Source organism: Echiichthys vipera, assembly GCF_963691815.1.
Source record: "Echiichthys vipera genome assembly, chromosome: 8".
NCBI lineage: Eukaryota > Metazoa > Chordata > Actinopteri > Perciformes > Trachinidae > Echiichthys > Echiichthys vipera.
The window spans coordinates 3669116-3693642 of NC_139833.1; the positions used below are offsets into that span (position 1 = coordinate 3669116).

At 46.1% G+C, this 24527-nt stretch overlaps 1 protein-coding gene across 2 annotated transcripts in view; it reads right to left on the minus strand.

Moving 5' to 3' along the window:
- The window catches only part of rftn1b (raftlin, lipid raft linker 1b), a 129806-nt gene that overhangs the window by 51738 nt on the left and 53541 nt on the right, over positions 1 to 24527 (minus strand). For both annotated transcript variants that reach the window (XM_083918605.1, XM_083918604.1), the window contains exons 3-4: positions 20774 to 20951; positions 7122 to 7230 (exon numbers count right to left, since the gene is read on the minus strand). In XM_083918605.1, the coding sequence (XP_083774731.1) occupies positions 7122 to 7230; positions 20774 to 20951 (287 nt within the window). The remainder of the gene's footprint in view (positions 1 to 7121; positions 7231 to 20773; positions 20952 to 24527) is intronic.

Below are 24527 nucleotides of genomic sequence, written 5' to 3' on the forward strand. Positions count from 1 at the left end.
TTCAGTGCCTTGCTCAACAGCACCTCGGCAGTGCCCAGGAGATGTACTGGCACCTCTCCAGCAACCAGTCCACACTCCATTCATGGTCCACACAGGGACTCAAACCAGCAACCCTCCGGTTCCCAGTCAAGTCACCTATGGACCATAACCACGAATAAACTGAGTGTACATGAGCGACAAAACGGGAATAAGTCACAACGAATGTGTGTTCAAAGTTAAACTCCGTGCTGATTTGTTTTTAAGAATAATTCACTGGTTAAATAAGAGTCCAGTGCTGGAACGATGAGCTGATTGGCTGACCAACAGAAAATGAAGGGGCAACCATTTGTCAGTGGTTTATTTCAGCTTCTTCAGTTTAAGGATTTGGACTTTTCTCTGTTTTGTGTCTTGTAAATGATGAACGTGTCCATTTGATGTAATGATGCAGCCATAAACAATGACTTAACCAGCTGAATGTATTTCCTTCAGCATCAGGGCCCGACTGATATAGTATCTTTCAGACAGGGACCAAGTTTATAGAGAAAATATCACCGATCACCAATATGGCGGCCGATGTTCAGAGAGAAAAGAAAATAGACCTTTTCTTTGTGGATTATGGGTTTTCTCCGGGTTCTCCGGTTTCCTCCCACAGTCCAAAGACGTGCAGGTGTTCGGTTCATTGATGACTCTAAATCACCCGTAGGTGTGAATGGTTGTCTGTCTCTGTTTGTCTCTATGTGTCCTGTGATAGACTGGCGTCCTGTCCAGGGTGGACCCCGCCTCACACCTGATGTCAGCTGGGATCGGCTCCAGCCCCCCGCGACCCCAACAGGGACAAGAGGTTGAAGATGAATGAATATTTAACAGTATTATACATTTATTTCAGCTTCTTCAGTGTGAGGATTTGCCACCTTTCTCTGTTTTGTGTCTTGTAAATGATGATCATGTCCATTTCATGTAATCATGCAGCCATAAACAATGACTAATGTAGTAGAGTGTATTTCCTTCAGCATCAGGGCACAATGATAGAGTATTTTTCAGACAGGGACCGAGTTTATAGAGAAAATATCACCGATCACCAATACGGCGGCTGATGTTCAGAGAGGAACGAAACTAGACCTTTTTGTGGATTGTGCAAATATGACATGACAGGCAGCGGTGCTCAGAAGGCTGCTTTCCTAAACAAATAACTGTATTAAGGATTATTTAACATAATTATTCATTCATTCATCTTCAACCGCTTAGGGGGGGGCTGGAGCCGAGCCCAGCTGACATCGGGCGTGAGGCGGGGTCCACCCTGGACAGGACGCCAGTCTATCACAGGACACATAGAGACGAACAGAGACAGACAACCATTCACACCTACGGGTGATTTAGAGTCATCAATGAACCCAACACCTGCACGTCTTTGGACTGTGGGAGGAAACCGGAGAACCCGGAGAAAACCCACGCAGACACGGGGACAACATGCAAACTCCACACAGAAGGGCCCCAGCTGGGACTCGAACATAGAACCCTCTCGCTGTGAGGCAACAGTGCTAACCACCATACCACCACACCACCACACCACCGTGCTACCCTTACATAATTATACATTATATACACAATCCGTTACACTGTCAAGCGATTCTAGGAAATGCACAGAAAGAATACAATAAAGCAGATGAATAAGGATCAGTACTGTGTGTTCAGTACATTTCTAAATCATGCCAGGCATCGTTTTCTGCATTTATATGTTCTGTAAAAATGTATTTTAACACCAGCGTACTTCAAAACATACACACCGACACTGACACGTCTGTGATAGGCAACTGTATTTGTTCATCAGTCTGAATCTACTCAGAATAAACATCATTAACTTTTAATGAAACGGTTGAACAAGATGAAACATGAACATATAGTATATTATAGTCGGACAGTGAGGAATAACACAGTTTAGATAACCTTGAAGCTAAAACCGGAAGATCTTTGGGTAGACTGGATTACTGTTTCTGGGGACAGAAATGTCCAGAGTGAGCGCTCCACGCTGTCATGCGTCTCTCCGTTACAGACAGCTGGGACTCACGACCCAGGGCGAGTCTAAGTGAGACGGACGCAGCTGCCCGGGGTTAGGGAGGCTTTGGATGGTCAGGCTCCGAGATAACGTTATCTGCTGCCTTTTACTTAGAAGTTAGGAATCCACAGCTCGCGGCCACTTAATAATTCTCTGACTTTTATATTTAAATATCTGGTGTTAGCAAAATAATGTTGCACTTTAACAGCTGCTGCTCCGACTCATTCAAAGTATCACTGGTATTAATACAGAATAAACGGAGGGCAATGTAAAAAGAAAGCATTCATCCGTCTAGGAGCGGCACGCTTGCCGGTCACGGACCGTTTGGGAGAGGTGGGCTTTTGTAAAGCACGTTTGCACATGTACGAGCACGAGCGTGCGCACGTGTACGAGCATGAGCATGCGCACGTGTATGAGCATGAGCACAAGGCCTACGGTGGTTCTGACGTCATTTCCTGTGCGCCTGTTGGGACGTAGAAAAAAGAAGGAGGGACCATGCACGGACATTTAAAACAATGGTGGTGAAAGGTTCACGTTGGTGTGATGCGGAGGTGGAGTGTTTACTGCAGATTTGGTCGATGAAAAGATTCAAAAACAGTCGACAAGACGCACAAAAACTCAGAGGTCTACGGAAAGATTTGTAAGCAAAGCCACGCATCGCCATGACGTCATCAATGCGTGTGACGTGTTACGGCGTGATGACGTATAGGCAGCAAGAAGCATTCTCCAAAAAAGAAGGAGGGACCATGTGCGGACATTTAAAACAATGGCGGCGAAAGGTTCACGTTGGTGTTAGTACAGAATAAACGGAGGGCAAAGTAAAACGAAAGCCTTCTTCTGAAGGTTTGAATCTAAATGAACAGACGCTGAACTGCCCGAGACGGAACCACCTCTAAATGAGATTTCAAGGTCAAAAAGGAAAGTTTGCGTTGCGTCGTTTCTCTTCATTAACCGAAATGATGCCGAGAACAAACTGGATGAAAAATATCCAGGAAGAAGCTTCCCCTTATTCTGCCACCGGAATATCAACAGCCTGCAGTGAAAAACCCATTTCAATTTTGACTCGAGACCACATTTCCTATTTCCCCTGAAAGTTATTAAAGTGGCACCGGGAGGAGGTGTCTGAAGGTCAAGATGAAAAACCCCGGAGAGGGAGATTGAGCAGGGCACGGAGATGACGGACAGAGAGGCAGGAGGATAACGACGGAGATTGAGACGGTGAGGAAGAGAGGGAGGAAAATGAGCGGACAAAAAGGATATGAAGAGGAAACAAAAAGGAGGAAACAGAGAGGCTGAAGGGAATGGACTTCTGCGCTCACTCCACTCATCCATGTCCACTTCCTTTTTAATAGATTTCTAGCATGGCCTCCTCCTCCTCCTCCTCCTCCTCTTCCTCCGCCTGTAGCAGCTCCGTAGATTAAAATGATATCCAACAGTAATGAGGTCCTATAGGACTGCAGTTGCATGACTAATCGAAGGGCAACATGTACAGGAAAGGTTCAGGAGCAAGGCTTCAAAGGCCGACGTAACGCTCGGTGATATACAGATGAAGCAGGGGGTCGGTTGAGTCGAGAGGACGCAGCTCACCAGAGAGGCGGGTGTGTTCGTATACATCATCTGAAGTGGCACTTGAAACAGGCTTTCCACAGCGGTGCGTTCATACAGTCACAGTAACATACGCTGCAGAGCCGGTTCACGATCAGACAGGTGAACGTGATCCTGTTTGCTGCTTTCATCTCTTTTACGGAAAACGCGGAAATGTGAAGATCTTTGGCTCGAAGCATTAAGGAAACTCTGCTTTTAGTTTATTACATTCTGCCTGAATTTGAGTTATGATAAACTGCTGCATGGCAAGATTTTAGACAACTCTGTTGGTCACTTTTACCCCGTTTGAATGAGCCGACTTATCTACCATAGATAGGCGGTATAGTTGACCCTAACCACTACTGCAGTTGGTTCAGTAGGTCGTCATCATCTATTCTGGTGGTATGCGGAATGATCCATCCATGCAGCACGACTGACGTAGTAGTATATAGAGCGACAGTGTTAGGGAATATTAAAAGACTGTAACTCGATGTAAGGAGGAAGATTTGGGTTTGGATGGATCGAACACACACGGGACTTTCACCCGGGAGACCAGTGTTTGTCTCAGTTTGGCCAGTGGGTCCTGAGCAAGGCTACTTCTTCATTACTGTGTTTCCGTTTAAAAACGCATACCTTTTTGTACGTTTACGCCCCGCATCAGCACTACTCCGGCGTTTCTGAGCCCCTAAATAGAGACAGTTTGAACACTTTAGGGTGTTGGGTTTATCAGACACCCATGTCAGTCAGTCCTGCATTTGATCATCCTTCTTGTGTGGGTTATTTCCCTTTACCATGGCTTACTCCAGCGAGTAAGGGCGCACTCACACTGTCCATCCGTACCGTGCCCAAACACGTTTCACGGCTAAAGTCTAGTTCGTTTGACCAGTGTGAGTGCAACCGTACCGCGTCTAGGAGCGGTACGCTTGCCGGCGACAGACCGTTTGGGAGAGGTGGGCTTTTGTAAAGCGCGTTTGCACATGTACGAGCACGAGCGTGAGCACGTGTACGAGCACGAGGCCTACGGCGGTTCTGACGTCATTTATGTGCGCCTGTTGGGACATAGAAAAAAGAAGGAGGGACCATGCGCGGACATTTAAAACAATGGCGGTGAAAGGTTCAGGTTGGTGTGATGCGGAGGTGGAGTGTTTACTGCAGATTTGGGCGATGAAATATTTAAAAACAGTCGACAAGACGCACAAAAACTCCGAGGTCTACGGGAAGATTTGTAAACAAAGCGACGCATCACGATGATGTCATCAATGCGTGTGACGTGTTACGGCGTGATGACGTATAGGCAGCAAGAAGCATTCTCCGAGGCCCAGGTAGTGTGAGTACAAACGGGCCTGAGGCGTGGGGGGAGAGGGAGGGGGGATAAGTACCCTAAAGCACGGGGCACAGTACAGATGGACAGTGTGAGTGTGCCCTTAGGTACTGCTGTGTCCCCGGATTTGCTTTGTAAGGACTCAAAATACCCGCGTCTTCCACCGCTTTTACAGCATTACTCGTGTCATTGGTCCAATCAAATAAAGATCCACGCTAACTTTTCACCTTCACAGTTGTATTCTCTGCATTTTCAATTTATACATATAGGATTTTAAACTGCAGAATAACGCTGGACAACTTGATCCTGTTTACGTCACGCATGCCCAGTGTGCACAAATGGTCACCTGATATGCGTTTTCAGGCGTGTTACTGTTGTTAATGTTCTGCTACAGAGCAAAAAAATGTTTATGTGGACGGAGATCCTTTTGGAGTGTCACTTTGACTCAAGCTGGAACTGTCGAACTTTATAATAATCTCCCATAAGCACATTTCTTGTAATAGCAGAAGGCTGTCGACAATTACTCCTATTAGAGGAACAAAGTTTTTGAAGTGACCACTAATTCATACCTGACAACTCCTGAAATGCACACACGTCACCACCACCCCCGTGTTTCCTTTGTTATCCTTTGAAGCAGCAATTATGTTTAAAAAATAATCATTTTTTTATTGTCACTCCTCCAACATCATGCAACTGCCTCCCAGCGTTCTGTGACAGGCTGCAGTTAAAAGCCTTCAGCCTGACAGCCGTGTGCTTGCAAGCAGGTTTAGCTCGGTGTTTGATTCCCTTAAATACAGCTGTAAATGTATGAATACTGTGTGAACCTTCAGACAGGGTGAGCAAAGTAATTAGAGTGTTGGTAGCAGACTGAATCTAGTCTGTCTCACCTGGAAATTGGGACATTTATTCACACGTTTTTCTATGATTATGTTGGCGTTCGTGAACGATTCCTCCCTTAATCTTTATTTCAAACGAACTCGTTTGGTAAACAACCGCACTCAGGTATTTTTTTGTGTGCGCACGCAGCACCTCTTGCTTTTGCACCTGAACCAAGACTCAAACACCTTCGCTTTTTCCCTTTTTGGGACCTACTCTTCGCTTCACCAAGCAAGAGGAGTTGTGTGAACTACATGATGGGGTTACTGAGCAACGCCGAGATGTTATGGTGGAGGAAAGCCATCGTGAGCACTGACGTCGTAAGCGCTGACGTCGTAAGCGCTGACGTCGTAAGCGCTGACGTCGTAAGCGCAGACGTCGTAAGCGCAGACGTCGTAAGCGCAGACGTCGTCAGCACTGACGTCGTAAGCGCTGACGACGTAAGCGCTGACGTCGTAAGCGCAGACGTCGTAAGCGCAGACGTCGTGAGCACTGACGTCCTGAGAACTGACGTTGTAAGCACTGACGTCGTAAGCGCAGACGTCGTAAGCGCAGACGTCGTAAGCGCAGACGTCGTCAGCACTGACGTCGTAAGCGCTGATGTCGTAAGCGCTGACGTCGTCAGCACAGACATCGTCAGCACAGACATCGTCAGCACTGACGTCGTAAGCGCTGATGTCGTAAGCAAAGACGACGTAAGCACTGACGGTGTCCAGAGGCACTGACGGTGTCCAGAGGCACAGGACAAACTCTTTGGTCGGGAGTAAGTCGAAATGTGGACGTCATGAGCTAGAAGCTTGATTTAGTGAGCCATTCATTGGTGCTCAGAAAAACCCACTCGAGTGGGGGAAGTCCAACAGGTACCGGGACAGAAAACTGAGCGTTGTGTCAAAGCAGCACCTGCTGGTACCTGCCACCTGTGTGCCAGAGGAGCGCCTGTTCCCAACAGTGGGACTGATGATTAACAGAATGTGAACGCAATATAATTATAATCACGTTTTTGTAAAGAAACAATGCCGTGAAAAAAATAAATCCTGAAAGGGGAACTGTGACTGTTTTGATTGAGACTAAGCAGTAGCCGATGGGTAGGCTGTATTGCCGTGCATCATTTTCCCTGCAGGGAGTTGGGTGGTCCCTCGATCTTGGATTTAACTACCCGTGCCCGTCCCTAGCATCCAGCCAACCACTTGGAATAAAAGCGACTGCAGTTTTATCCCTCCTATCTCTTGCTCCTTCCTTCCGTCCTCCCTTCCAGCTGGACACGAACTGACAAAACCCTTCAGTTTGGCATTTATAAAGCAGCCCTACCTTCTTGACGTAGCCCTGGATGAGCTCTGGTGTGGGCACCTGCTCGGCAGTCAGACACTCTTCCAGCTGTAGCTTGTATGGCGGGCAGACGGACTGGCTCCTTTCCACCCTGCAGGCACCACGGTTGGGGAGAGAGGACAATGAGTTTCAGCCTTTCAGTCAGCCAGACAGCTGGACACATGCTCAAGACACACACGGGTACGCATGCATTCACAAACAACCTACAGTTAAAACATAAAACATCCAAAAACAGGGTTCTGTTTCCAGACCCTTAAATCTATAATACAGAAATAACCCTCTTTCAACAAATTACGCTACATCAAGAAGCTTTGCTAATGTTATTGTTGAACTGTGGGAGGTGAGAGAGAAATACAATAAAACACCTAAGTGAGACAAAGATCTGCATGGATGAAAGGAAACATAAGAGGAGCACAGAAAGCAGGAAATTCAATGCAGATCAGCCCTCCCCACAGAGGCCATATCTGTATTTAGAGCGAGGAGAATCTATTTATACGGTGTTGTATTTTCCTATTCTGTCCTCTGGAGGAAATCCCAGAGCCTGCCCTGAGGAGACTAATGCCCCAGCTTCCACCTCCCTGCTTCTCATCCTGTTGACACGCCCTTTTCCTCAGTGGGTTACACAGTCTTTGTACATGTACAGTAGGTGTGCGTGTTTGTGTGTGAGGGCTGTGTGCGTGCTCTGCGAGACCTCTGGCTTTACACGGACACCTGATGTGTGGGAGGGTAAAAGCTGCATGCATGCTGGCGTGTGTGTGTGTGTGTGTGTGTGTTACAGGCTGTGCTTACAGCTTCCCAGTTCATGCAAAGACTCCCGTTGAGTGCACATACATGTCACTGTGTGCGTGTCTGTTCCGAATGCTTTATCACGATGATTTCTTCTGTCATGCCCCCCGTTGGTACAGATAGAGCTATTTAATGTATCAACCACACACCGTATATAAAGATGGATGACCCGTTTCTACTTTCGCCCAGTGGACAAAAGTGAAGCCCCATACTTGGCGTACACCCAACGATTACGAGTCAATCACAGCTGTCAATGACCTTTCACCCTGTTTGTATAGCATCAAATAACTAATTAAAACCTATACACTTCTAATATTTATCAGCGTGAGAAGAACTAAATAAAATGACAGAAACTCATCTCATCTTCATCCGCTTATCCGGGGTCGGGTCGTGGGGGCAGCAGCTTTAGCAGGGGACCCCAAACTTCCCTTTCCCGGGCCACATTAACCAGCTCTAACTGGGGGATCCTGAGGCGTTCCCAGGCCAGTGTGGAGATCTAATCTCTCCACCTGGTCCTGGGTCTTCCCCGAGGCCTCCTCCCAGCTGGACGTGCCTGGAACACCTCCCTAGGGAGGCGCCCAGGGTTCATCCTTACCAGATGATCCTGAACCACCTCAACTGGCTCCTTTCAACACAAAGGAGCAGCGGCTCTACTCCGAGTTCCTCACGGATGCTGAACTTCTCCCCCTCTCTCTAAGGGAGACTCCAGACACCCTCCTGAGGAAACACATTTCGGCCGCTTGTACCCGCGACCTCGTTCTTTCGGTCATGACAGAAATTATCTTTGGGAAATATCTTTCTGATGTGTACATCTTTTTTGGTTTGGCCCATTTCCCATCCACCAACATGGAGGGGGCGGGTTTTATGACCTATACTGCAGCCGACCACCAGGGGGAGATCCAGGTGTTTTGGCGATATATATATCGTATATACACAGGGAACCCGGGGGCAAGATTAGCTTCTGTATATTTTCTCCGAGTGTTGTAAAGTAGGCTTGTTGGTGTAAAAGCGCTCTTCTATTTATCCAACATGAATGATCACTTTCAGCCCTAGCCTAAGTCTTTATTTTAGACCTTACAGCGTGACCAAGAAAACCCAAAGCGTAGCCACCACACTCCTTCTGTCACTGACACACATCGCTCCGCGTACTGGATATCGCTTTTGCAGCACACGGTGGAGCAGAAACTGGGCCGTCTGACTCGTTAAGTACAAACTTCACACAATCTATTAAACATTCATCACGACAGGCTGAGAGCCGCCTCGCGTTTTATTCGCAGAGTCACAGCAATCAAAGGCGTGATGGCAGAAGCCTGGTGGCGCTGTCAGAAATAAGGTGGATATATAACCCCCACCATCAAAGATCACAACAGAGCAGCTTGGTGCTCCAGGCACATCTCCCAGTAACAAATCGGAGACAGAGATACAGACAGTGTATTTAAGTTTTCCCTCTCTTACGTTCTCAATGACTCTACTTGCACTTGACCTTACATACAACATGTTTTGCCAACACTGGCCCCTGTGTGCTGCGAGCTGAGAGGCAGCTTCAAGCTAAATGAGAAGCCCATTTTTTCATAGTGATATAAATTCATTTATTATTCATCTTCAACCTCTTGTCCCTGTCGTGAGGCGGGGTCCACCCTGGATAGGACGCCAGTCTATCACAGGGCACATAGAGACGAACAGAGACAGACAACCATTCACACCTACGGGCGATTTTAGAGCGATGGTGCCCAATCCTGCTCCTGGAGGGCCACTGTCCTGCATGTTTTAGGTTTCTCCCTGCTCTTACACACTTGAGTCTAAAGATTTTCAAACCTGTGACGAGCTTCAGCTGCTTGATAACGAGCACATCATTAGATTCAGGTGTGTTGGAGCAGAGAGAAACCTAAAACATGCAGGACAGTGGCCTTTCAGGAGCCAGGTTGGGCAGCCCTGTTTTAGAGTCATCAATGAACCGAACACCTGCGCGTCTTTGGACTGTGGGAGGAAACCGGAGAACCCGGAGAAAACCCACGCAGACACGGGGAGAACATGCAAACTCCACACAGAAGGGCCCCAGCCGGGATTCGAACCAGGAACCCTCTCGCTGTGAGGCGATAGTGCAAACCACCACAGCACCGTGTCGCCCTAAATTCATTTAGGAGAAGAATAAAAAATGAGAATCCATCAATAACATAAAACTGCTTCAGTCCACCTGAAATGTTTTGCGCAGCGAAGGTGTCGCCTCCTTTTTAACGATGAACATCTCGCTCATGAATAAAACTCTGAATGGAGGCGGACTTCTGCAGGCGGAGCGTCAGCGAGGGAGAGAAGAGATGTGTGAGAACAACAATTCAAACGGCGCACTCAGTCCTGGAGGGAGGCCTCGTGTTAAAAATAGCAGCTGCATCACCTGCAGTCCATCTTCTCTGTGTGAAATGCCGATTTTTCATGCAGCGTGCGGCACCGGCTGTCAAGCTCTGAGGTCTCGTGCGGTTAGACGGGTGTCAAATGCCTGCCTGCCTTCTCGCCCACCTACCTGGAGCTCCCTCCTGGGTGAATGCACCTGCTAAATCCCTTCCTCCCCCTTCCCCGGTCTGCCCCACGGAGGGGTCACATGCTTTGTGTCGCCATAGAACAGCTTGCGTCGGACAAATCACTCCCACTAGAGCCGAACGTTCACATGGTAACTGATTGCAAATTACCTGTTAATGGCTCGCCCTGGGATTTGTTTTAGCAGTGTAGTGGCTACATGGTCTGTAAATGTGCGGTTTCCAATTATACAGTGTTCACTGGTGTATGGAAAGGAATTGTGGTGACGTATTATTGTTTTTCAGTGGAAGTCAAACTGAAAAATGTCTACAACAGGTTTGGTTTGGTCTGAAATTGAAACCTTCTCAGAACAAACCTGCACACTCAGTCAGATTTCACCCTCTTTAATGATCCATTAGGACCATTTGTGGCATTAAGGGTTCATTTCTTTGGTGTTAATTGAGTTTTTGCTCTTTTATTTGTCTGCTCAGCCATATTTAGTACCACTGTGCTCCTACCAACTTCCAAAGATGGTGCTGAGAGTACGACTTGAGTCCGACTTAAGCCACAAAAACAAGGACTTCATTCATTTGGAAGGAGAGGTACCGCAGCTCCTTCCTTCCTGCTGCTGTCAGACTTTACAATCAGCACCGCTCCCAATAAACTATTGACCTCATCCTGTACCCTGCACTGTGCAATACGCCTGTCACTTCTGTTTGGTCATATTTACTCATATTTATCTACTCAATACTATATTAATACAAAACAAACAAAACAAGAACAGCTGCACTTTATCATGTGAACACGTACATATGTCTATTTCTATTTCTTCCCTTTTTAAATTGAACTTTATTGCTTATTTTTGCTATTTTTTATCTTATTTTGTAATATTCTGTCGCTGCTGTGACAAAATAATTTACCCGTCTGCGGGACATTAAAAGGTTTTCTGATTCGGATTTGGATTTGAGTCTTAAAAGCAAAATAATCCCAGAACAATGAACGAAACTAATGGCGTTCCCACTCCATGGTATGGCCTCAACTCGACTCGACCTACTTTTGGTAGCTACCATGTCCTTTTCTTGACAGCATCACCTCAGTGTATGCGGGACTCTCAGCTGATCGCTATAGTGACGTTGCGTGAAACTGCTGTGACCACATCTGTCACGCGGCACTCGCTCGCTTGATCCACTCTGTCACTTAAAGTGAAGTTGTCAAGGCTGCTATTGAGTGGATACATTTTTTCTTTCTTTTTTAAAAACGCTATTGACGAAAGAACAAGAACGTTCGTACAAAATACAGATATTTGTATTTATATGATCAGAGTGAAGGACAAACCAATTGATTGAAGACTCTAAAATCACCCGTAGGTGTGAATGGTTGTCTGTCTCTGTTCGTGTCTATGTGTCCTGTGATAGACTGGCGTCCTGTCCAGGGTGGACCCCACCTCACACCCGATGTCAGCTGGGATCGGCTCCAGCCCCCCCGCGACCCCGACAGGGACAAGCGGTTAACGATGAATGAATGAATGATCCATCGATCCACATTGCTAGTGCAGCTAAAACGCAGCTTTTAAAGGTAAATGTTCACTTGTAGTCATTTAAATGGTTAGCAGTGTGAGACCTGGATACCTGTTCCTTCTTTAACTTTATTTTAATACAAACTATTACCGCTACTAAAATCATAACTGCATCACTTCTTGTGCACATGACTGTGTTTTACGGGATACATGCAGCCGAGACTAGAAGCCAAATCAGGTTATAAAGCGATCCTCGCGAGAGAGTAGCAAAGTATGCGTTCAGCAAAGCGTTTTAAGTTATTGCTTTAAAGGAGTTGAATGGCACACGCAGCGTACAATCAAAGCTTTTCTCATGTGACAGACAAAAAAAAGTCAAGGCTGAAGTTTTCACTTTGTCGTCTGTGACAAGAGTGAAAATGTGAATTTGCTCCTGTAGCTCCTGAAGCATCGGGAGCAGGGAGCCATGTCAGAGCTCCACCGCCCTGTTTAGCACTCTGTTGCTGTGGAGCTTTAATAATACCTCTTCTAATGTCCCATTTTCACACTTTTGTGGGTAATTTCACCAGAGCAAATCCCCTCTAATGGTTTTTAGTACGTACCTCTTTATTTTTTCCTCTTTCTCCATCTCCCTCTGAACCCATCTCTCTCTTTCAGTCCCTCTCTTCCTCTGCCTGAGCATGCGGGAGCTCCTTGCAATTACCCAATAATGATGAATACATCCTATCAGACATTGCCTGCTGAACTGTAACCCTATTCCATCGCAATCAAACTGAACACTGGGAAATTTGACAGTTGACATATTAAATTTTAAAACGGTCCAATCCATTCTGTCTGCATTGCAGGTTTACCCCCGACTTTTTTCCCCGCGGAGCAGGTTGTAACGGAGGGGGTGGCCGCTGCCGGTGACAAATTGCCTTTTGAGGTTTCTGAAGTTATAACCCACTTAACCGTAGATGTCACTCAGGTGACAGTGTCTTAGCATTTACAGATGACAGCGTGCTGTATGTGCACAGCCTCTGTGTGCTTCCTGACTGTGCACTGGATTCCCGCAGCGTCACCTCATCCATGTAAAGTACCTTGTTGGCTGAGCCTTTCACACCGGGGCTAATACTGTAGAGACTTGACAGTGATTGTGTCCACAGACGTTCTGCGCATGCTAAATAAAGAAGCCTGCACCAGTCAGCTCCTGCACCTTGACTTTTGCTTTGTTTTCCGTGCAGTCATAAAAAGCTGTTCGTTCTAGAGCGAAGGATGAATGGCTGCTCGCCGTCATGCTTTCAATCCTCCAACCCCCTCCCTGTCTTCTCCTTCTTTTGATTTCCGAGGCTGACAGCGAAAGGGAACCAGATAAGAGATGCTCTGCTTTTTTTTTTGGTTGCTTTTATTTCTTTTCCTTCATTTTCCCATGGTGGAGATTTGGACTCCCCTGGGCTGGTGCTGATGTGAGCAGTCTCCACGGTGACGGACACTGGAGATAAAGCCCGGGCCCGCTTTCGTCCGGGGCCATCAAAGGACGGTAGACTCCTCTGCCCTTTTCACTCAATATTTCTACCCCCCCCCTTTTTTTTATCCCATTCAGCCTCGTTCTGTCTTCCTCTCTTCTCTTCTGCTTCACACTCCAGCTGTGATTTCTTTTCGTCCTCTCTTCCCCCCTCATGGTGTCTTTTTCTCCAGAGCGAAGCAAACATATCTTTCAAAAAACGAGAGATGCAGTCCACTCAGCTGTAGCCTTTTCATACAGAATCAATATTTCTGTCGTCCAGTTTTGCAGCAGTGAAGAGCCGCTGGACTGTTTGTGCAAATGTCTGGACATGCCGAAAGTGAACCTGAGGTGTTCTACACAACAGCATGGGAGGTGATTACTAATGCCCACGATGTGTAGGAAAGGAGGGCAGATAAGGTGCCATGCATTTCAACTACATGACCTTCTGAAAACGTGGCTGGCTGCCATGTTTTCACCCCACAATGAGGTGCCATAAAGTTCCCTGTCTTTATGGGCGTTTACAAATGTAGATACAACGTAATGGGAGTCATTTCAGCCTTTCAGGGTTACAAAAGTCATGTTGTTGTGTCATGTTTATTTTCTGCATAGACAATGGACAGGGACTGCTAAGTGCAGGGCTTTGAATGGTGTGACTTGAATTGAATCCTGATTGAATCATCAGAGTCAAAGATGAAAAACCGAGTTAGAAAATATCGGCTTCTTTGATTTAGACAAGTCAAAGGTGTGAGCTGAGTATTCCTAAAAACATAAGAGAGGCCAACTACGACTTCCAAGGAGTGTTTCTGTGCGAAACATCAAATCCCTGAGCTTGAAACTGTGTTGCATGCTTCACTAATGCTGAGCTGATTAAACGGTTAGCAGTTTAAATCCTTTCACTTTTGGATCCTGGGTCAATTTTGGATTTATGTCCCATAGTTGAAGACGGTCAACAGACCTGACGCTGGTTCTGGGACACCCTACTGAGTGTTTGCTTATGTTAACATTCAACGTCTAATGATCACATTATGTGACTCTATCATGTGTATATGTATGATGGTGTCATGCACTGTCAACATTTGCCTGTCATGCTCAAAACGTCACCACCTAGGATGCAATAAGTAAGGGGGGAAATTGGGAGCACTGCAGTTTTCAAGCTGTTTATTTCTTTACTCCATGATTTGCTCATTTTGGTTTGGATGTGAGTGCATACTCCTGTTTCAGTTTTGGATTTATTAATGGACTGGTAAATGGACTCGCCTTTCTAGACTTCTGACTACTCAAGGCGCTTTCACAGTGTTTGTCACATTCACCCGTTCACACAGACATTCACACTGATGGCAGTGGACATCTACAGACCATCTAATCTAACCATTCACACCACATTCACACACCCATGCACAGCACGGGGAGCAATTCAGGGTTCAGTGTCTTGCCCAAGGACACTTCGACATGTGGACCAGGGGAGGTGGGGATCTAACCACCGATCTCTCGAATGGAGGACGACCCAGTCTTCCACTGAGCCACAGTCGCCCCTAAGAAGTTTTTGTGCAGTTCGGGTGTGAGTGTTTGACTTTGGATCCCATCTCTTTCCAATAATTAACACTGGTGTCTTTAAACCATTATCACAATCTGTCCCTGACCTTAACAAAGTCATTTTAGTTGCATAAACTGAACCAGACCGTAACCATAGCAGCTACAGAGCAGAAAATGTGGAAACACCTTTGTAATAAAATGCCACATACGTAAGGTTATTGTGGTAGAAAGACAAGAGATGTTCTCTGTTGTTTAGGTAAGAGGACGTGATGTAATGGAAACATGACTCGTTAATTGGAACCTGATGAACAAAGAGACGTCAGATATAAACCCTGGATTAACCAGGAGTAAGCTTTTACTGCAACAAGTCTTTAAAGATTCGTATTTCCCTTTCAGAGACTTCGGTTCCTTCCTGCAGCCGACTGGTGATTGACAGTAAGCTAGGCACGTGGTAGCACCTCGCACCACATGTATCTGGCAAATATTACACTAAACAATGATAAAAGAGAGGTTTGACAAACCCAAATTAAATTGTCGTGTTCGCTGTGCTGCTTTATCTCACGCTGCGGAGGTTGTTTCTCGCGCTGTACGACAAGAGCAAAAAAACAGCGCCTGGTTTGGTCTGAAGGGAGGAAAACACATCCTGATATCTGGAACAAACACCAGCGGGGAGGAGGGAGCGGAGAGAGGCCCGTCAGACGGTTGGCACTCGCTTGGAAACAGTTTTTCCTCAGGACACAATTTCTGGACCGCGTTTAAGAAACGACTTTATCATCGGCGTACATTTGCACAAACCAATTAACTGCTTCCCTTCTAATTCATTACTGTTTGATTGTGTTTTTGTTTTACTGCTTCTATCTTTCTGTTACGTCTTTGTTTGTTGTTTACGTTGGTTGTGTTCCTCTTGTATGTTGAATCTTTACATTTTCTGTAACAACGTAGCTCTCCCATGAGAATCCACTTAAAAAAGTTTCATCTTATTTTATCTTAAATTCATCTTTGCACCAAATTCCCCCTCGGTCGTCCTCCCTACTCCCTTCTGAATCGTATCCCAGATCCTCTATTCATTAATTTGTCTGAAAACAACAACAACAAGAACAAAAGCCTCGCACAGTAAGTCTATTTTTTAGTTTTCCTTTCATGATCCGTCTGTGGTTTCAGCAGAACTGCCGGGGCACAGCGGCTCTGATTATTACACTCCTTACTCTCGGTCGCTCGTGATATCAGGTATTGGTTTTTTCGGCAGTCATTGTGCCGTCGCTGCGGGTGACAGCGTTAACTAAATGACTGAAATGTCAATGTGGATTAGTCGCAGCCGTGTTGTGTTTGTGCTCAGCAGTGAAGAAATGATTGAAATGTTTTTTCAGCGTTCAGAAAAAAATGTTTTAGGCAGTGAGGGATCTACGGTGGAGCAGAGAGATTTATAATGACCGACGCCGCGCGCTCACGTAAAGCTACACACTACGGTGTCTGTGTAACATGGTTAAAAAGGTTCATGGTAAATAAATCCCGTTAAAGGGAGAACACTGCCATCTACAGTTCTAAAACCTGCCGTGTTAGCAAAGGATTATGGGTAATCCTCAAAGAAACGGAGGATAACATTGAGGTAACGTGTCTGAGAATGTCTGTGGACGAAAAAACAATGTTTACTCATTTCTCAAGTACTTAAACGCTAAGCTGACTGTATTTGGTAGGATATGAGTTGTTTTGGGCTACACTGTCGCCTCACAGCGAGAAGGTTCCTGGTTTGAATCCTGGCTGGGGCCCTTCTGTGTGGAGTTTGCATGTTGTCCCCGTGTCTGCGTGGGTTTTCTCCGGGTTCTCCGGTTTCCTCTCACAGTCCAAAGACGTGCAGGTGTTGGGTTCATTGATGACTCTAAATCACCCGTAGGTGTGAATGGTTGTCTGTCTCTGTTCGTCTCTATGTGTCCTGTGATAGACTGGCGTCCCGTCCAGGGTGGACCCCGCCTCACGCCCGATGTCAGCTGGGATCGGCTCCAGCCCCCCGCGACCCCGACAGGGACAAAAGGTTGAAGATGAATGAATGAATATAAGTTATTTTGCGTTAAGTTTGTCACGTTTTTATCAAGTCAACTGGATGTTTTTATGTGTTTTGTTGTTAGTGATTTCCCTTCAGTGTCGCTAGCTAAAAATAACATGCACCGTCTTTGTCCACGACGGATGGTTGAACGCCACCATTATCTTTTGTTATATACGCAGGTACGTTTGTGTTAAAGAGATTGCAGTAATGTTCTGTGGTGTAATGTGGTACAATGTTATGTAAGTACGGTATTTTCCGCACTATAAGTTGAACCTAAAAACCTTCAAATGTCTCAAAAGCCGACAGTGCGCCTTATAACCCGGTGCTCCTTATATATGGACCAATATTGAGCCACAACAGGTCTCCAACTACGGTGAGCAGCCGCCGACTCTATTTTCCCCCGTAGAAGAAGTAACGCGCGGTGCATGTTGAGATATACGACTGTGTGAAGCGTGCCGTTTCATTTCCATGTGTGTGTTTGTGTAAAGAGCCCAAAATGGCTCCTGTTAAGAGACACGCTTACGATGCAGAGTTTACACTCAAGGCCATTAGTCACGCAGTAGAACACGGGAACAGAGCAGCAGCCAGAGAGTTTAACATGAACCAATCAATGGTGCCGAAGTGGAGGAAGCAACAAGACGACCTCCCCTGACTGTGTTGTTGACGTTCCCTTTAGCGCAGCTCCATCTAATGGATGCAGAACGTAACCCCAGCCTCCACTGTAGCGTCTGTTCTATGCGCATTATAATGCGGTGCGCCTTATATATGAAAAAAGAAAAACAAATTATGTGACGTTCATAAAAGAACACGACAAAGAAGAAGGTCCAGGCGCTTCTCTGACCTCTTCAGAAAGGGCCAAGACACCCTCACGCACACACACACTCGGCAGACACACAACCCTCACACACTTCCGTGCCCTGCAGCCAGGGAACATTGTTTTGGTAAACTTGACGTCTGCTTGACTTCGGAGGCAGACAGAGCGGCCACTGGGGCTTCACCCGCCGCCTGCCTGTATGTCACTGCTGTCAGAGAGCAAAAATAAAAAACAATAGATTCAGTCTTTTTGATTGTCATGTTTTTTTACTTGAACTGACTTTAAAGTGCGTGGTCCTGAATAAGAGGATCAGCTCTCATGACCCCTGGGGCTGTCAGACCTATTCAAAACTGAGGTTGAATCTTCCCAAAAGCTAAGCTAGCAGTTTTTCAAAGATCCACCTCCACCCTCAGCTGCCCATCACCCGCCCTTGGAGCCGCTCCCTGGCGCCCTGCCCTGACCTGAAACATGCGCTCACCCCCGTATTTCCCCGGACAGAGGGGCTCAGGCACAGGGCTGGAGGGCAGATGTAGCGGCGGTGACTTTGGGCCATGCATCCGGTTTTGGCCGGAGCGTTGAAAGAGCTGGAGATAGAGGACTGAGATTATTGCTGACTCATGTCCAAGTAAAAGCTGCCCACACAACAGCTTTCTGAGCCACAACCAGATGTTATGATGCTCTGGTGTCGATGCTGCAGCAACACTTGAAGGGTTGTACGTGAACATGAAGTAGCTATTACGGAAAACTCTCTAATCTCATCCCACATTACTACCATGAAAAAACATTTCCCAAACATAAAACAGTAGCTGTAAAGATGTTTAATCCTTAGCAACCAGCCTGGATACCGTGTTTGTGCCATTCAACACATGAAGATGAAGGTAAATCTGATTCCCATCGAGTGTTTTTCCTGCATAATGACACCAATTAAGGTGCATTAGCAGTCTCAACATATTTTCTTAAGTGACTATAATGGCTGCATTATTTTGTAATAACAAGGTCTTATTCTCAGGGGGGTAGCTAAGAAGTCTGAGGCCCCTGAAAGATGATTTCCTCAGGGCCAGCCCCCAAAACAATTAGGCTTAAGTACCATGATACACAAATATACTACACCGTACATAGTCTTTACCTTCCTTGAGCTGACGACGTAAAGGAAACACTTAACTAATAATACTCTTGCATACGTTATTTCACTGGAGACCTTTAATGACTTCATCAACTGCAGAACTGTGGGTGGATGTTTGAGTTTAGGCAGGTGGAAGGTTAATAGTTTGACCCTTTGACCTGTGTTCCCGATAATTACCGTATTTAATAGTCAAAATCAGTCTCCAGGGCTCAACACTAGCTTTTTTAAAGTGGATACCAGGCTGGCTTTTGGTTGACAAAACTGAAAATTTGGTTTCTATTTATCTATTCTATATTAGAGCATGTTCTATATGTTATAGTTCTGTGTGATTAGCAGTGACAGAGTGTTTGGTAAACGTAGAGCATGTTCTACATGTTATAGTTCTGTGTGATCAGTGACAGAGTGTTTGGTAAACGTAGAGCATGTTCTATATGTTATAGTTCTGTGTGATTAGTGACAGAGTGTTTGGTAAACGTAGAGCATGTTCTATATGTTATAGTTCTGTGTGATCAGTGACAGAGTGTTTGGTAAACGTAGAGCATGTTCTATATGTTATAGTTCTGTGTGATTAGTGACAGAGTGTTTGGTAAACGTAGAGCATGCTCTATATGTTATAGTTCTGTGTGATTAGCATTGACAGAGTGTTTGGTAAACGTAGAGCATGTTCTACATGTTATAGTTCTGTGTGATCAGTGACAGAGTGTTTGGTAAACGTAGAGCATGTTCTATATGTTATAGTTCTGTGTGATCAGTGACAGAGTGTTTGGTAAACGTAGAGCATGTTCTATATGTTATAGTTCTGTGTGATCAGTGACAGAGTGTTTGGTAAACGTAGAGCATGTTCTATATGTTATAGCTCTGTGTGATTAGCAGTGACAGAGTGTTTGGTAAACGTAGAGCGTGTTCTATATGTTATAGTTCTGTGTGATCAGTGACAGAGTGTTTGGTAAACGTAGAGCATGTTCTATATGTTATAGTTCTGTGTGATCAGTGACAGAGTGTTTGGTAAACGTAGAGCATGTTCTATATGTTATAGTTCTGTGAATGACTCTCACCGTAACATGTTACGTTATCACACCCGGCACGTTCTCAGCTCGTTGTTCATGCGTCATATAACGTAAACACTTACTCAGCCTGTTGTTCTCTGTTCTAGTTTTAGTTTAAATTGCCTTTAAGATGAAATGTCGTTTCTTGGTGTTAGATTTTATCAAATACATTTCCCCAAAAATGCGACTTATATTTGTTTTTGTCCTTTATTTTGCATTTTTGGCCGGTGAGACTTTTACTCCGAAAAATACGGTAATTGAGAAACTATTAACACGTCAGCTTAATAATGATTTTTTTTCACCAAGTCATCTCATCTCATCTTCAGCCTCTTATCCGGGGTCAGGTCTCGGGGGCAGCAGCTTTAGCAGGGGACCCCAAACTTCCCTTTCCCGGGCCACATTAACCAGCTCTAACTGGGGGATCCTGAGGCGTTCCCAGGCCAGTGTGGAGATCTAATCTCTCCACCTGGTCCTGGGTCTTTTTCACCAGGTCCTTTGGTCAATTTCAAATTTGTTTGTGATGTTGTCGGCTTAGTCAACGTTTTCACCCCACAGACAAACAATGCCATTGTCTCCAAAACCGATGCTGCATGCCAGTAAACGCACATGCAGCATTGTCACATCTGATTCTGGTTCTGACTCAGCAATCTTGAAATATCACTAATGCAACAATTATTACAAATTTGTTTGTTTGTTGGTGCACGTTGTGTATTGCTGTCTGTACTTTTTATATGTTAAACAGTGGTGTAACTGTCGCGCCCTCCTCTCGTGTGACTCTTACCCGTCGTTGAGTCGGATCAGTATGGCCCGGTAGAGCTGGTGCTGCGGGCTGTTGGACTCCGGACCACAGGGGTGGATGAATGGGTGAACGGATGCCAGAACAAAGCCCTGCTGGTAGAGCTCCTGCAGCTGGCCCGGCAGCTCCCGCACTGACGAGAGACGCAGTGTGGACGTCCCACCTGAGAGACAACAGACAGGGACAAAAAAACGTGAAATTTTGCGTTTTTTTATTTTTATTTGGACAAATCGTTGTTGCTAAGTGCGGTTCCCCGTCTGTCAGGCACGCTGGTGGTCACTCCTCATGGTGATAATGCACTCATTCTTCTGTTTATTCTAACAAAGTCGCAGCTGTGTCTCCAAAGATTTCACTCAAACACATTTGCTTTAAGTAGCAGTACGACTCCCTTTCGACTGGGAGCACTTAGCTGGACACTGTTGTGGTGTCTCCTGCCCTGTAGGCGTCTCCACCCCTTTGTCCTCACAACCTCTCTACACCCGCTGCCTTCTCACAGACCTTTCAGTCCTGGTCATTCCCCACCCCAACCTGTCCACAGACGCCCTAATACTTTCCCACCATTTCCAATCTCCTGATTCTGCTCTTCCCTGCACACTCGACCCTCATTGCCTCGCTGACCCACACCTGTCCCTGGTTCCCTAATTGCATCCAACATATAAAGCGTATACCAGCCACTCTCTTGCCTGCGTGAGTCATTTTTCCCTCTCCATAGCCTCTATTGAAGGCCCTTAAATTATGTTCTCTTCCCCGTTGCGCCTTAAAAGTGACTTGTGAGTTGTTCGCGAGAATGATTTAGCACCGATTTAGTTGTTTCCAGCCTTCGTGCGGCTCAGCAAGAAATATCCAGTGCATGCAGTTTCAACTGAAGGAAAATGTTCCCTTCAGTTTCCTCGTCTCTGGACTATTTCTGTCACAATATGCAAATGATGTAAGTGACGGTCCTTTTTCACAGCACTTAGCCTGTTTCATGTATGTGTGAGGTCTTTTTTCTATTTTTTTAGGAGGGTTCGGGTTCATCTAGACGTGACTTCACACTTTCGCTAATGATCAACAGAGATGAAGAGGGGAGAGAGAAAATTGCTTTACGAAAAAAAACAAAAAACAACACGTGAAGATTTGCAATTCAGATACCAACACTGATTTTAGAGTCGTTCCCAGTTTGTTTTGGCAATTAGCCTCACGCTTTTCACTCCATCCCCTCAATCTGGGAGTTAATAACAGTGGCTCAAAATCCAATCAGAGCTGATTGCTTGGGCTCTGTATCACGACAGCTCTCTATATTCTGACGCGTCCTTTGATTCCCTCTCAGCTCATCTTAACTGTCCAAGAACAGCATACAGGCGCCTGACATTAATGAGGTGCAATCAGTGAGTGGCCAGCTGTTTAAAAAACAAATTTTGGGGACGGAGTCGCTGCGCAAAGCTCTTTCTCAGCGGTATTTTCTCCACGCGCCCCCCTAGACCTCCCTGAGGGATGGAAACGTGCAGCAGACAGCCGCCTGTTTTCAGGGAGCAACCAGCTGTGTTACAACAAGCCACATGCAGCGTCTGTCAGACAACATCGGCCAATCAGGATGTATGGTAATGAGTGCGAGAAAAGGTAGAGCGGTTCAGGTTCAGGAATGGGAGCAATTAGATGGGAAAACGGAGAGCCTGGTAGCAGGAAGGAGAGTAGGATGGACAGGAGATATGGAGAAAGAAACAACCCAGAGGTCAAAACAGAGAGGAAGAGAGGGAAAGTTAGACCATAATCAAGATGGTGCTTGGCCCCAAATGCATAACGGCTGGGATCCCAGCAGTGCGCTATACAAGGCGACATTTACTGCAGGCCAAACAGCTGGGGCGCGTGGGAGGGTGCCAAAACAAGAGACCAGAGAGAGAGAGAGAGACGGAGAGGATGGTAGGAGAGAGGGAGCGGAGGTCTGGTTGTCTGAACGAGCTGTCACAAGACGTGGGAAACGCAGCTATGGCTAATTAGAGTCAATGAGACTATACAGGGAGACACATTCAGATCCATGGGAAAAGTCAAAGGACAGAAGTTCAAGGGGAGGTCAGAGAGAGGGCCAGTGTGGGTGGAGCAAGCGGCCGAGGCAGTGTCAGCCGCTTCTTTGTGCGTTCGACTTCAGGTAGACAGCGCTAACGAGACTTAACAAGAGTAGCAGTGTTGTGTATGACACGGCATGAGAAGCTACTTTCAAGGTGTGTTTGGATACAAATGACTCAAACTGTGGATATAATGCACTGTATGTGTGTGATATCGCTTTCTGAATGTCCTCCAAAGCCTGAATTTCACGGTCAGAGCACCAGCTCTGAGCCTCTCATTGGAAAAGTGACTGTCACTGTACTGTATGAATAAACTTAGGTATGAGCTGTGACACACTTGGCACACAGTCAGGGGTATTTTTCCCGTGGTGCAAACACGAGGGCATGGGGGCCAAATAGAGGTCAGTCACACGTTTAAACTCCTGACACCAAACAGCATGCTCCCACACATACTGAGTGTTGCTGCTTGCTTGATGTTGAAGTCCTGTTAATGTGTGTCTGTGTAACGTCTGCATCATTTACTTCGTTCGGCCGGTGCGAACGAGCGCCTGCGTCACTGCGTTGGTAACATGCGGCTCTGTTGTTCTTGATATGATATGAGTGAGTGATGTATTGAACTGCACGCCGCGCATAAAGTGCTGCTAATGTTTCATTCTGCTACCGGTGATTGTTCCGCATGTCTTTACAGTCACGGCTACATTTCATACATTATTTAAGGAACCATCGAAGCGTTTTATTGCACATGTACTTGATTGTGGATGTGACAAAATACAAGATTTGTCTTGGAAGCATAATTATATGCACACATGGCTTACAGGCTCAAGTGTACTGGAAACCAACGTCAGGAAATAACATTCTCACTGACTCCAGGTGAGTGCAGTGTATTTAGATACTGTACATGACGCTTAGATGCGGTTTTGTCAAATGCTTTGTTAGTGTGAGGACAAAGCAAGTATCAGAGATGGCATGCTGACATGATACATTTTAAGGTATCAACTGGCATAACGCAGTACCCAGTTATATCGAAACGTCTCTGCTATCACACGTCTCATCTCATCTTCATCCTCTTATCCGGGGTCGGGTCACGGGGGCAGCAGCTTTAGCAGGGGACCCCAAACTTCCCTTTCCCGGGCCACATTAACCAGCTCTAACTGGGGGATCCTGAGGCGTTCCCAGGCCAGTGTGGAGATCTAATCTCTCCACCTGGTCCTGGGTCTTCCCCGAGGCCTCCTCCCAGCTGGACGTGCCTGGAACACCTCCCTAGGGAGGCGCCCAGGGTTCATCCTTACCAGATGATCCTGAACCACCTCAACTGGCTCCTTTCAACGCAAAGGAGCAGCGGCTCTACTCCGAGTTCCTCACGGATGCTGAACTTCTCCCCCTCTCTCTAAGGGAGACTCCAGACCCCCTCCTGAGGAAACACATTTCGGCCTCTTGTACCCGCAACATTATTTATTACTGACCATAAATAGGCTACTTCCGATGTGTGCTTCACTCCAAATGTACATGAATAAAGACAAATTATGTTGCTGTTTCCGGAGTTTTCCTCCAAATGTCTTTGAGCTGTGTTTTTGTTTCAGGTCGTATCTAATCTGACATCCGTCTCTTCAATATCTGTAACTGATTACGACTGTAACTCCTTCAGAATGAGATTATTTAAATCCTTTTTGCATCGAGTCTGTCGCTCTCAGCCGCTT